Below are 12,500 nucleotides of genomic sequence, written 5' to 3'. Positions count from 1 at the left end.
ATTTTGTGTATTTCTTCTTAAACATTAACCAGTTAGCTGTTAGCGGACGTCAGGCTATCGAGAGCCAATCAACTGAAAGTTACATTCCTGACTGACTCAGTAAAGGTTATTGAAAAAACAAAACAAAAAGACTGAGCTCCTGTGGGAAGCACAGAGGAAGACCACAGGAAGCTGTGTGCTATAAACAGGAAATGCAGAGCCACATTTAACTGGAACAACTTCCTGCTACTACACAGGAAGAAGAGACGGCCTCTCTCAGTACAGAGCTCCACCAGAGTACTGCCAGAATACTGCCAGAATATGGCCAGAGTACTGCCAGAGTACAGCCAGAGTACGGCTAGAGTACAGCCAGAGTACAGCCAGAGTATGGCTAGAGTACAGCCAGAGTACAGCCAGAGTACTGCCAGAGTATGGCTAGAGTACAGCCAGAGTACAGCCAGAGTACTGCCAGAGTACAGCCAGAGTATGGCTAGAGTACAGCCAGGTGCAACTGAGTGCTGCCAGGTGTGGCTGAGTGCAGCCAGTGCGGCCAGAATGAAGACCCAGAGTATGGCTAGAGTACAGCCAGAGTACAGCCAGAGTACAGCCAGAGTACTGCCAGAGTACAGCCAGAGTATGGCTAGAGTACAGCCAGAGTACAGCCAGAGTACTGCCAGAGTATGGCTAGAGTACAGCCAGAGTACAGCCAGAGTACAGCCAGAGTATGGCTAGAGTACAGCCAGAGTACAGCCAGAGTACTGCCAGAGTATGGCTAGAGTACAGCCAGAGTACGGCCAGAGTACAGCCAGAGTACGGCCAGAGTACAGCCAGAGTACAGCCAGAGTACTGCCAGAGTACTGCCAGAGTACGGCCAGAGTACGGCCAGAATACTGCCAGAATACGGCCAGAGTACAGCCAGAGTACTGCCAGAGTACTGCCAGAGTACAGCCAGAGTACGGCTAGAGTACGGCCAGAGAATTTCCAGAGTACTGCCAGAGTACGGCCAGAGTACGGCCAGAGTACGGCCAGAGAATTTCCAGAGTACTGCCAGAGTACAGCCAGAGTACGGCCAGAGTACGGCCGGAGTACGGCCAGAGTAAGGCCAGAATATGGCCAGAGTACAGCCAGAGTACAGCCAGAGTACGGCCAGAGTACGGCCAGAGTACGGCCGGAGTACGGCCAGAGTAAGGCCAGAATATGGCCAGAGTACTGCCAGAGTACAGCCAGAGTACGGCCAGAGTACGGTCGGAGTACGGCCAGAGTAAGGCCAGAGTAAGGCCAGAATATGGCCAGAGTACAGCCAGAGTACGGCCAGAATATGGCCAGAGTACAGCCAGAGTACGGCTACAGTACCGGACGTTGACACCTGTGTCAATGTCAATAATGTTTGTTTTATAATAACAATAATGACATTGTTGAACATTTATTTGCTAATTTTGATTTTCATTAATTTAATAACTTATAATTTAAAATGTCACAAGTAGAAGGAGTAGGAGGAGCAGGAGGAGCAAAAGGAGGAGAAGGAGCAAAAGGAGGAGCAGGAGGAGGAGGAGGAGCAGGAGGATGAGGTGGTAAAGAAGACTTTCTGTGTGTTCTAGTGCCCACACCATACAGTACGCCAGGAAAAGATTTCCTGTGTCCCAACACAGAGTGTGTCAAAGTCAGTGTGCCATAAACACCAGGATGTTCTACGACATCAGGTCGTATTTTATATTTTACAGTCTGTAACTCAGCATGATTTCCTGTCTGTTCTGACCCACAATCCTCTGCACAGAGAACGATACATCACATCGACTGAGCTGCAAATAGATGACAGTTTGACATCTGTCTGGAGTCATAATGATGGACGACAGCACATTAAAGTAACCAACGACCAGTCGAACAGTAATAACAGGACTTTTAATTGTTTAGGTGAACAAAATAATCATAAAGATCACAAACAACAACATCAGGACAGAAGAGCTGCAGACGTGATCTCACTGTCACTGATATCATCTGTTTGAATCTATAACTATAAAGTTAAACTACACACATCACAGAATAACATGATCAGAGATCTGCAGGTCGACCTATGTCTGACGAAAGCAGTAAATGGCGTTTGATTTATCTCCACGGTAACGGATATAGAAGCAGGAGGGTCAAAGTTCAAGGTGTGATGTTATGAGACAGTATCTGTCCTGATCACATGCAGACTGCAGGTAACAGTACATTTGTTTGAGGAGCAGCTGCAGGAAGCACTGACAGTAATAAGACACAGTGTGTGATTCAGAACACATTAGCCCCTCCCCTGGGTGATGGGCGGGGTCAGAGGTCAACAGGAAGTCTTACCTCTCCAAAAGCTCCTCGTCCAATCACCTTCAGCATCTCAAAGTCATCTCTGTGCAGCCGCATGTCCTTTATTGTGGTGGTGAACGGCTTCACTGTGGACACAGAGGACAGGAGGACACAGAGGACAGAAGGACACACTATTATCATTAAAATATAACAGAAGTATAATTCTCTTTCTTTGGAAGGAAACAAGGAGTATTGATGAAGCAGCAGACTGACCAACAGGATCAATAATTTTAAATATGATCAACAGTCTGATCAATAACTGATAATGATCACTGATCGTCCACCAGTTATTTGACCATGTGACTCCTTTCATCAAACTGTTCATGACCTCAGTGCTCTGATTATTTCATGTCTCCTGGTCGTCACTGTCAGTCAGAATATTCTGATGAATATTGATCGTGTCCGTCCGTCCCAGTCTGACCAGTTACAGGATCGTCCCAGTCTGACCAGTTACAGGATCAACCCAGTCTGACCAGTTACAGGATTGTCCCAGTCTGACCAGTTACAGGATCTAGACTTGAGTCTGGTTTGATGGTTTCAGATTGTTTATTTATAGCAAACTGCTTTCTGGGTAAATGTAGGTCAGCGAGAGACGGAGCTGAAACGTTCATCAGAAACCAGATTAATCAGACTCACTGCTTTCCCTTCATTCGTCTCTATCTGAGGACGAGACGTTTAAATATTTAAATCAAACAGAGACGTCTGTGGACTTCCTGTTGGACTCTGAGACACTGAGACAGACGTCTGTCACGTTCTATAAACGTTTGACGGATCAATAAACACAGACACAATCATTAGCTAAAGGTCAAAAACAAAAGTCACTAACTCAGTAAATTAACGGTGATCAATACAGCGATCGATCGATTGACTGCATCAGTCAGAGAAACAGGAACATCTACACAGCTCCTGAAACCAGGCCAGACCAAACCAGGCCAGACCAAACCAGGCCAGACCACATTTAACAGGGACAGACTGAACCAGGACACAGTGGACCGAAGTGGGACAACGTCCACTGAGCTCAGACTCACCACAGCCCCCCATCAACTCAGACAGCCCCACCCCCCCACACACACACACCATCCTGGAGCCCCTCTCATGTCTCAAGGACCCCTGAATCTTCTCCAGAACTCTTTCTGAAGGTGCCTGGAACTACTCAAGGACCCCTGGACACACCCACCCCCCTGAGTCCCCCACAGGACACATTAAACCCACTCAGTCTGGACTCTTTTCAAACATCAGCTCCAAACTCCTGAGGTGACACGACAGCTCCCTCGAGGACCCTGAAGTGTCACTGAAGACCCCTTTAGAACCCCTGGAGCCCCCCTGACCCTCCCTGGAGCCCCCCTGACCCTCCCTGGAGCCTACCTGACCCTCCCTGGAGCCCACCTGACCGTCCCACCTGACCGTCCCACCTGACCCTCCCTGGAGCCCCCCTGACCGTCCCACCTGACCCTCCCTGGAGCCCCCCTGACCATCCCTGGAGCCCCCCTGACCATCCCTGGAGCCCCCCTGACCATCCCTGGAGCCCCCCTGACCATCCCTGGAGCCCACCTGACCCTCCCTGGGGCCCACCTGACCGTCCCACCTGACCCTCCCTGGAGCCCCCCTGACCATCCCTGGAGCCCCCCTGACCATCCCTGGAGCCCACCTGACCCTCCCTGGAGCCCACCTGACCCTCCCTGGGGCCCACCTGACCCTCCCTGGGGCCCACCTGACCCTCCCTGGAGCCCCCCTGACCATCCCTGGGGCCCACCTGACCCTCCCTGGAGCCCCCCTGACCATCCCTGGAGCCCCCCTGACCATCCCTGGAGCCCACCTGACCCTCCCTGGAGCCCACCTGACCCTCCCACCTGACCCTCCCTGGGGCCCACCTGATGTCCTGGCCTCCAGGGAGCACCTGGCGCTGCCTCTGAAGGGCCCCTTCTTGAAGTTTATTTTTAAAAGCTTTCTAGAATAAAACATGGAGGACCGGGTCCGGGTCCGGGCCCAGGACCGGGACCAGGACCGGGTCTGGGCTCTTACCCCACTCCAGGAAGTCTGTGACGTGCTTCTCCCTCTTGAGCGGGGAGTGGGACACCTCCGTGTAGAAGCAGAGCAGCAGGTCGAGCAGCGCCTCCACACTCAGACATCCCGCCACCTTCCGCTCCAGCAGCAGCTCCTCCAGCCGCTTCAGACGCTCCTGAGCCGACATCCTGTCCCGGGACACCGACCCGCCGCTCCCGCCCTGTGCCCGTCACCAGCCCCGCCGCTCAGTCCGAGTGTTACCCGCCGCCCAGGCTCCGTTTCCTGCCGAGTCCTGCCGAGCTCAGCCTGCTAGCTGCAGCTAGCTCGTTAGCTCCGGGAAAACATTCCCGACATTTTGAGCCGTCTGCGTGTCGGTGTGTCGGTGTGTCTCCGCCGGTTACCGTCGCTCCGTCGTGTGGAGAACCGTTCAGCCTGCAGGCCCGCGTCTGTCCGTGCTGCACATCGGCTTTAATCCCGGTAAATCTGGACTTTCCTCTCAGAACTCGGGATGTCGGTCAGACCGTCGACTCTCTCAGGTTGGCCGCCGCTGCTCCATGTCCGCGGGTCGGTGTATCAGCTCGGTAACATGTCCGGGAGCTCCGGTACCGGCTCGGCTTTACCTACGGTCCCCGTTAGCACCGTGCGGGAGCGTGCGGGGGGATTACGGAGGGTTTTTCGGTAGTTTGGGTCAGGCTGCCGGTGTGGCTGGTCAGTGGGAATATGGCTGAACCCAGATCGGATCCTTCAACAAGCGCGAGACATTCACGCGCACTTCCTGTCTCCCGGAGTTTCACAATAAAATAGCACAGTGCAAAGGAGCAGTCTGACGTCATGATTTATTTATTGTTTAGGGACTGTTGTTTACTTATCAGAGTTGTTGATCCTTTTGGGACCTGAAAAAAAGATGTTTCATTATTGACAAAATTTTGGACAAAGTCAGAATCAGAAAACTTTTTCGGTCCCTGTGATTCGTTACAGTCGCTCTGAGGTAACGAATGAGAATAATATGAAATAGGAGTATGTAAATATAAAGCAATAGAATAAAACAGAAAGAAAAATGTGCACTATGCTAGCGTCTAACACTAGTGCTTAAGATATTACAAATAATATGCATCGTCACTGTGAGACGCGGAACAAAATGATCTTGATGAAATATCACTATTTTAAGTTCTGTTTTTGTTCTGACAGAACTCATGAAGAGTCCAGGAACCGCTGACAGTTTAAAACTCCAACTGTACTTTCTGTTTTTTCAGTTTGTGGCTGATAAACGGTGTTAATTTTAAGAAAACATGACATCCCTCTGACCTCTGACCCTCACGTGACATACATCGATTCAACAGAGAAATATATTCATATTTAGGATTAAGCTTCATATCATAAGATGCCTTTAAAATGAAAAAAAATCAATAAATAAAATAAAAACAGATCAAATCAAAGTGTCTCCAGAACTTTACTGAAAAAAGATTAATTATGAATTCTAAATAATTTGTCTTTATTTGAAATATATTTATAGGCTATATGTAGCCTATAATATTTGAATGTGTGAGTCATGACTGTTTAATAAAGTTGTGATGTGTTCAAATCCCGCATCACAACATTTAATCATGTTCATAGTTTAACTGATTGAAATAAAATCATGAACAACATTTTATATTCACCGTTCAAAACTCTCCGTGCTTTTACTTTGAAGGATGATGTCCCGATCCCGGAAGTGGGTACCTGCGGCTCTGTGCTGACCTGACTCACCTGTCTGTCTCTCCCTAAGGAACACGGTGGCCCCGCCTTCCTGCACCGGAAACGCTCTGGATACACGACGTCATGCCATGATTGACAGGAGCCGGGAGAGACTGGTACCCCCCCACCCCAAGAGTGGAACACCAGGGTGTGACATCATCTGTGTGACATCATCACAAGATATGTTTATTTTAAAGTTACGTATTTATTAAATCACTTGTTGTTTATTTACTCAGTCACTTGCTGCTGCTGCTGCTGCTGTTGTTGTTGTTGTTGTTGTTGTTTATGCTCCACAGTTCAAATGTTTACATGTTGCATATTTTACACTCAATGAATAAATGAATTAATACATTAAACATATTAGTGATTTATCTGGATAATTATTATTAATGATCAATAATGTGAAGCAGTGCTGTGATGTTCTGCCACACGGTGGCGCTCCAGTGTTCAGAACATGAACACGTTGTCCTTCAGGTCACTCCGAGTGTTTCTGTTCAAGTCAGCAGTTTTATTAACACGACATTTAACATGTTGCTGAAACACAATTAAAAGGCAGTGAATCAAATTTACAAACAAACAACAGAGAAAAAAGACAAGCGACCGAGCGTCAGAGGCGACCCTGTGTCCATACTGATGCCGCAGGTGATCAGAGTAACACCAGTGATGTCACAGCGTCACCACTGTCTCCAACTTGTTCCTGTTTTCAAGTCTCAGGTTTACAAACTGACAGACGGACGGACTCAATAAAAGCAGAACACAACATTTTCATCGTCCTGTCGACATCCAGACTCCTCAGCTTCCTGAAACAGCTCAGGTGTTGGTTTGTCCTTCAGATGTCATCAGACACAGCTGCCACGACTCTCTGCTGATCACACAGGAGCAGGACGGCAGGACCTCCTCTGAAACCAGTGAACATGTCACTGGTGTTGGACACATTAATGTGGAGGACAGACTGGTCACACTGGTTCACACGTTCATCCAGTCCTGGGCCGTGATCGTGTTCTGATCCGTGAAGGTGAACAGTAACAGAGTCATCACGTACCTGAGAACAGATCTACAGGTGTGATCACTGCCACATTCAACAGAACACGACCCTGAGGAGGTCCAGGAGAAGAGAAACAGGTCCTGGACAGAGTCTGGGTTCTTTGGATGAGATGGGTTTCATTAGTTTTATAAAGATTCTCTGAAGATCACTTTCTTCAAAAACAGGTTCTTCAGAGGTAAATAGTTCTGGGTAGAACCTCAGTCCTTCAGGAGGAACTCTTATTTTTAAGAGTGTGTGGAGTGACAGTTTGAACCTCTTCAGTCTGAGTTAACTCTGTGTCACTGTGGTTTAATAATGATGGCGCGTCCCTGAAGACACCCCGATGGACCCAGTGTTGTCCCCTGACAGGAGACACTGCGGGGACGTCCCTGAAGACACCCCGATGGACCCAGTGTTGTCCCCTGACAGGAGACACTGCGGGGACGTCCCTGAAGACACCCCGATGGACCCAGTGTTGTTCTCTGACAGGAGACACTGCGGGGACGTCCCCTCATCTCATTCTTCTTCTTCTTTACAGATGTCAACAGTCCGTCTGCTGTCTGAATCTGACCTCTGTAAAATCATCAGATGAACCGTGACGGCGTGACGCTGCGGTGGACATCCGTCCTGCTGATGGTCCAGCTGGAGAATGGGGGGTGGAGGGGGGGGGTGGAGGTGGAGAGTATTACGAGGCTGATTAGCTGTAAGGAGATTAGCGGCGCAGGCTAACAGGAGCCTGAAAACTCTTTTTCTCAGCAGCAATATTTCCTCAGTGCGGTGAAACTGTGTAGAGGTCGGCTGCAGAGGATGATGGGAGGTCAGGGGGACGACAGGCGGCGGCTGGATGTCTCACAGCTCTCTGTCCACAGCAGGTAAACTTGTGTTTTTTATCTTCCTGTCAGCTGATTGGCTGAGTGGACCTGAGACGGCAGCAAACTCGCTCGTTCCATCTCATTGATGAGTTAAAGTTTTGTGAGTGAATTAATGAGCTGTTATTGACGAACTCATGTTTCCTGATCTGAACTCTGTAACTGCAGTTTAACATGTTTAACATGTTTATTATGAGTCACAGTTTGATCTGTATCAATCTGTATCGATCTGACCTCACTGATCAGTTTGTGTATCTGCATTTAAGTGTTTAACATCAGCTGATCAATGTAAATCTATCAATATATCTGATTTCACTGAATGAAGCTGCTCCTGTATGAACAGTGTCAGAGGACTCTTGGAGGGTGGTCGGTCTTCTGAGCATGCTCATTGTGTTCAGATTCTGATCAACAGGTGGAACATGTGACTCTGATGGAGGTGTTTACATGATTGTTATTGATTATCTGATCGATAAAATGCTCCATCGATCAGCTTCAGTCTATCAGCAGCAGTTTTGTTAAACTCTGACCTTCTTCCTGCAGCAATCACATCCTGGTCCTGGAGTCATGGACTGCAGTCAAGAGAACCTAAAATACCTCGCTAAGCTCCTTATGACGCTCCAAGAGCAGCTCTCTCCTCCAGCTCTGCTCTGAAGAGAGGCCTGGCCTGACCCTGAACCCCAAACCCTGAACCATGTAACCTGAAGCCTGAACCCTAAAAACCTGAACCCAGAACCTTGAACTGTGACCTCTAAACTTTGAACCTAGCACCTTGAGTTGTGACCTTTTAATTCAAAACCTGAACTCTAAATTGTGATGTCTAAACCCAGAACCCTGAACTTTGATTTCTAAACCCAGAGCCAGGAACTCAAAACTCTGAAATGTAACCTCTTCACCCAGAGCCCTGAACCTGGACCTGTGACCTTTAAACCCAGAGCCCTGAACTGTGACTTCTAAACCCTGAACTCTGACCCCAGAACCCTGACCTGTGAGCTCTGAACCCTCAACCCTGATCCCGAGCCTCCCAGACCCCGATGGACTGGATGTGAGGGCTATGATTTGAGAACCTGCTGGTTTATGTGATCTGACCTGGATTTCAAGTTGAGTTTATGCCCAGCACCATATTGTGAGCCTGAACTTCTGAACATGGGCAGCAGAACAGCAGAGAAGAGAGGCAAGTGAAACCAGGCCGGACTAAACCACCTGTGGAGGACCGACACACTGCCAAACCATCCATCCGTTGACTGTGGAACTTTTTACTGACGTTTAACTTCAGAAGCAAATATGTCAAACAGAGTTTTGGGGAAAAGTGTCTAAAATGACCCACAAGACATTGAGGATGTAAAAAGCATGGAGTGCTGGATTTCAACATGTCACTCAGTGTAAATATTATACTTTCAGTTAGGGGTAAGTTTAAGGGGGAAGTTAAGGTGGTTGATACCTAATTATTGGACCACTATTTTTAGTATAATCACAAACAGGAAGAACGGAAAGGAAATTAGTCACTACGATGACGTCATTTAGAAAATAAGACTTTTTCTTTCCAGAGAAACGTTGATGTGTTTTGAATGCAGGACCTAGTGGTTGTAAGTGGCACTGCACCTTAATGCACTCCAGTTTTCAGCCATGTTTCCGGCTGCTTGGACGTGACAAATAAAAACAGGAACTGACATGGCGGTCGGTAAGGTGACCTTCACAAAGGTGGAGAGAGAGAAGCTAGCTGAGGTCCTCTGGCTTCTCAACTGGATCTCTGTGCTGACGGGAGCGATCCTCTTCGGCCTGGGCTTATTCCTCAAAGTAGAGATTCAGAAATGGCAGGAAGTAATGTCAGACCAGGGGATCCTCTACGTGCCACATATGCTGATCGCCACGGGTCTGGCGGCCTGCTGCATCAACTTCCTGGGTGGGAAGATCTGCCTGGACTGTGCTGACACCAACAAGTTCCTGCGCTGGAAGCTGGTGATGATGCCATATGTCATCTGCACTTTCTTCTTCACCTCCTGCGTCCTGGCAGGGGCGCTCATGTGCTACAGCATCCGCGGCCAGCTGGAGGAGTCACTGTTCCTGGGCCTGAGGAATGCCATGCGGTATTACAAGGACACAGATACGCCGGGCCGCTGTTACCTGAAGAAGACTCTGGACTTACTGCAGATCCAGTTCCAGTGCTGTGGAAACACTGGGTACCGGGACTGGTTCCACGTCCAGTGGATCAGCAACCGCTACCTGGACATGACCAGCAGCAGCGTGGTGGAGTAAGTGGAACCAGACCTGCTGGGACTCACTGGAGTGTTTAGAGATCCCAGTTGGATTTGAGGGGATCTTTGATGATCCCAGTAAATCCTGCTGGATTCTGTCAGATTCTCTCGGTGTTTAGACCAGCTGTTCTCACGCACTGTTTGTACATTTTCCTACAAAAAGTAATGCACCAAAATTTGTACATATCCCACATAATTATTAGCCGGTAATTCACGCATAACTCATGTATTTTGGGAGGCTGCGATCATGTGACCGATGCGCTGATGGGAGTAAGGAAGGAAGCGGTCCTGAATGGTCCAGTTAGAGGGCAGGCTGGGGCAGTGGATGGGTCACAACATGAAATGTGAACTTTGAGTCATTTTAAAGTACGTTCCCACCATGTTGCTCTCCTAAACCCAAACATAGTAACTTTACCTGCCCAGAGCTAACCTCGTAATATCAATCATGGGACGCTAATTTGTAGGATATCACTGTTGTGATAATTCGTTTGTGAGGTGGATTCCAACAGTTTCTAGTTGATCCTGGTGAAAACTGGAGGATTGACACTGAACACTTAACTCCAGCAGAACCCAGCTGTTCTTTTGGGTTTTAATAGTTCCCCTTCAAGTACTTTGATTGAAGATAGATTCTGATGGATCTTCAGGACTCTAGATAATAGATCCTGCTGAGTCAAGTTAGATTCTGTGGTGTTACAGTGGTTTCTATCAGAATCTAGTGGATCCGGCTGGACTCCACTTCACTGATGGAGATGTGAGGACATAAGAAATGTTTGTGCCAACCTGTCAGTGGACAGTAAACAGAGTATTTTCAGATTGAGGCCACCGGTCTGCTGCAGATTAAAGCTCGAAGCTACTCATGTCAAATGTCCTTGGATTAATTAGGTTTAACTGACAGGGTTCAACTCAGGTTCAAGGGACTCCGAATGACCCGAGTCTCAACAACTGAGTCTTAAAACACACGGTAGAAGGTTTACAGCACCGTCAACCCCATCCTTTATTTTTATATCAGCATTTTTTATCTGAGAACCAACAAGCAAATCAAAGTCACTGACAGTTCAACACTGACTCAGGATCTACAGCTGCCTAAGGACTAGTAGCAGTACTTGTTGTGTCGCAGCAGTATTAGAACAGCAGGAGTAGCTGTTGTAGTAGTTGTTGTTGTAGTAGTTCCTAACTGCCTGCTCCTCCTTGCAGCCGCCTGAGGAGTAATGTGGAGGGGAAGTACCTGATGGACAGCGTTCCCTTCAGCTGCTGCAGCACCTCATCCCCTCGGCCCTGCATCCAGCAGCAGATCAGCAACAGATCGGCACATTTTAACTTTGACCAGCTGAGCCAGCAGCTGAACCTGTGGAGGAGAGGCTGCCGTCAGGCTCTGATGGAGCACTACACCGGCATCATGCAGTCTATCGGTCTCACCGTGCTCCTCATCTGGCTCTTTGAGGTGCGCCCAGTACAGATACATCACTCTCATTCTGGGTCCAGTTTACTGTGGTATTTGGTACTATCATGTTTTTCTTCTCCCACCAGCTGCTGGTTCTGACAGGGGTCCGTTACCTACAGACGGCCATGGAGAACGTTCTCCGGCTGGGTGATCCTGACTTAGAGTCTGATGGTTGGATTCTGGAGAACAGCCTGGCAGAAACAGCCCGGTCCAACTTTAACATCATCAAGAACCTGGGGAAGTGCTACCAGGTCGATGACGACCCCAATATCAACATCCCTTCCACCGCCGCCGAGCAGGAGGTGCCTTCCCGGCAGGTCCAGACCCCTGTGAGCAGCTAGCATCCAGCCTGAGGATCGACGGACGAGCTCCAGTGACGCTCTGTTGATCCTGAATTCAGACTCACTTCCAGCTCCAGGAGGTTCTGAGGACATGGTTCCAGTTATGAAGTATGGAAAAAAGTACAGCTATTGAAGGTCTGGTGCAGTATTACTACTGCTAGTACTACTACTAACCCAGAACTCCTACTGCTACTACCCACTGAGCAAAGACATTCAAAAGACGTACACTGAGGAGCTGAATGAAAGTTTTTGTGACGTCTTTTAGGCGTCTTCTGAACTTGTCTCAGTGACATCTCACAGGGTACTGCCACCTGTTCTATTACTGCTACTACGTTCAGCATGTTTCCATCCTGAGGAGCTGAAGAAAAGTTTCATCGATGCCTTCCACATATGAAGTTTGGAAAGAAGTCCAGCTGCTGCAGAGCTCTGCAGGTCTGACGCAACGTCTCTGCCTTCACATGGAAGTAAGAAGAACTGTTTGTGAGTGTGACCAGGTTCCACAAGGGTGTTAGGACAAGCTGT

At 48.6% G+C, this 12,500-nt stretch overlaps 2 protein-coding genes across 6 annotated transcripts in view; one reads left to right on the top strand and one right to left on the bottom strand.

Annotated features, from left to right (window-relative positions):
• Positions 1–5,273, bottom strand: part of cdc42bpb (CDC42 binding protein kinase beta (DMPK-like)) — a 41,354-nt gene extending 36,081 nt beyond the window's left edge. For 2 of the 5 annotated variants that reach the window (XM_049589121.1, XM_049589123.1), the window contains exons 1-2: positions 4,336–5,273; positions 2,308–2,399 (exon numbers count right to left, since the gene is read on the bottom strand). In XM_049589121.1, the coding sequence (XP_049445078.1) occupies positions 2,308–2,399; positions 4,336–4,504 (261 nt within the window). In that variant the 5' untranslated portion in view covers positions 4,505–5,273. The remainder of the gene's footprint in view (positions 1–2,307; positions 2,400–4,335) is intronic. The other 3 variants (XM_049589122.1, XM_049589125.1, XM_049589124.1) reach the window with 3 other exon arrangements.
• Positions 5,274–9,506: 4,233 nt separating this feature from the next.
• The window catches only part of prph2lb (peripherin 2-like b), a 3,039-nt gene continuing 45 nt past the window's right edge, over positions 9,507–12,500 (top strand). The window contains exons 1-3 of the mRNA XM_049590046.1: positions 9,507–10,193; positions 11,391–11,637; positions 11,724–12,500. The exon at positions 11,724–12,500 is cut by the window's right edge and continues 45 nt beyond it. Of these exons, the coding sequence (XP_049446003.1) occupies positions 9,613–10,193; positions 11,391–11,637; positions 11,724–11,978 (1,083 nt within the window). The 5' untranslated portion in view covers positions 9,507–9,612 and the 3' untranslated portion in view covers positions 11,979–12,500. The remainder of the gene's footprint in view (positions 10,194–11,390; positions 11,638–11,723) is intronic.

Source organism: Epinephelus fuscoguttatus, linkage group LG11 (assembly GCF_011397635.1).
Source record: "Epinephelus fuscoguttatus linkage group LG11, E.fuscoguttatus.final_Chr_v1".
In the NCBI taxonomy this organism is placed as follows: domain Eukaryota; kingdom Metazoa; phylum Chordata; class Actinopteri; order Perciformes; family Serranidae; genus Epinephelus; species Epinephelus fuscoguttatus.
This window is presented reverse-complemented; position numbering and strand designations above follow the sequence as displayed.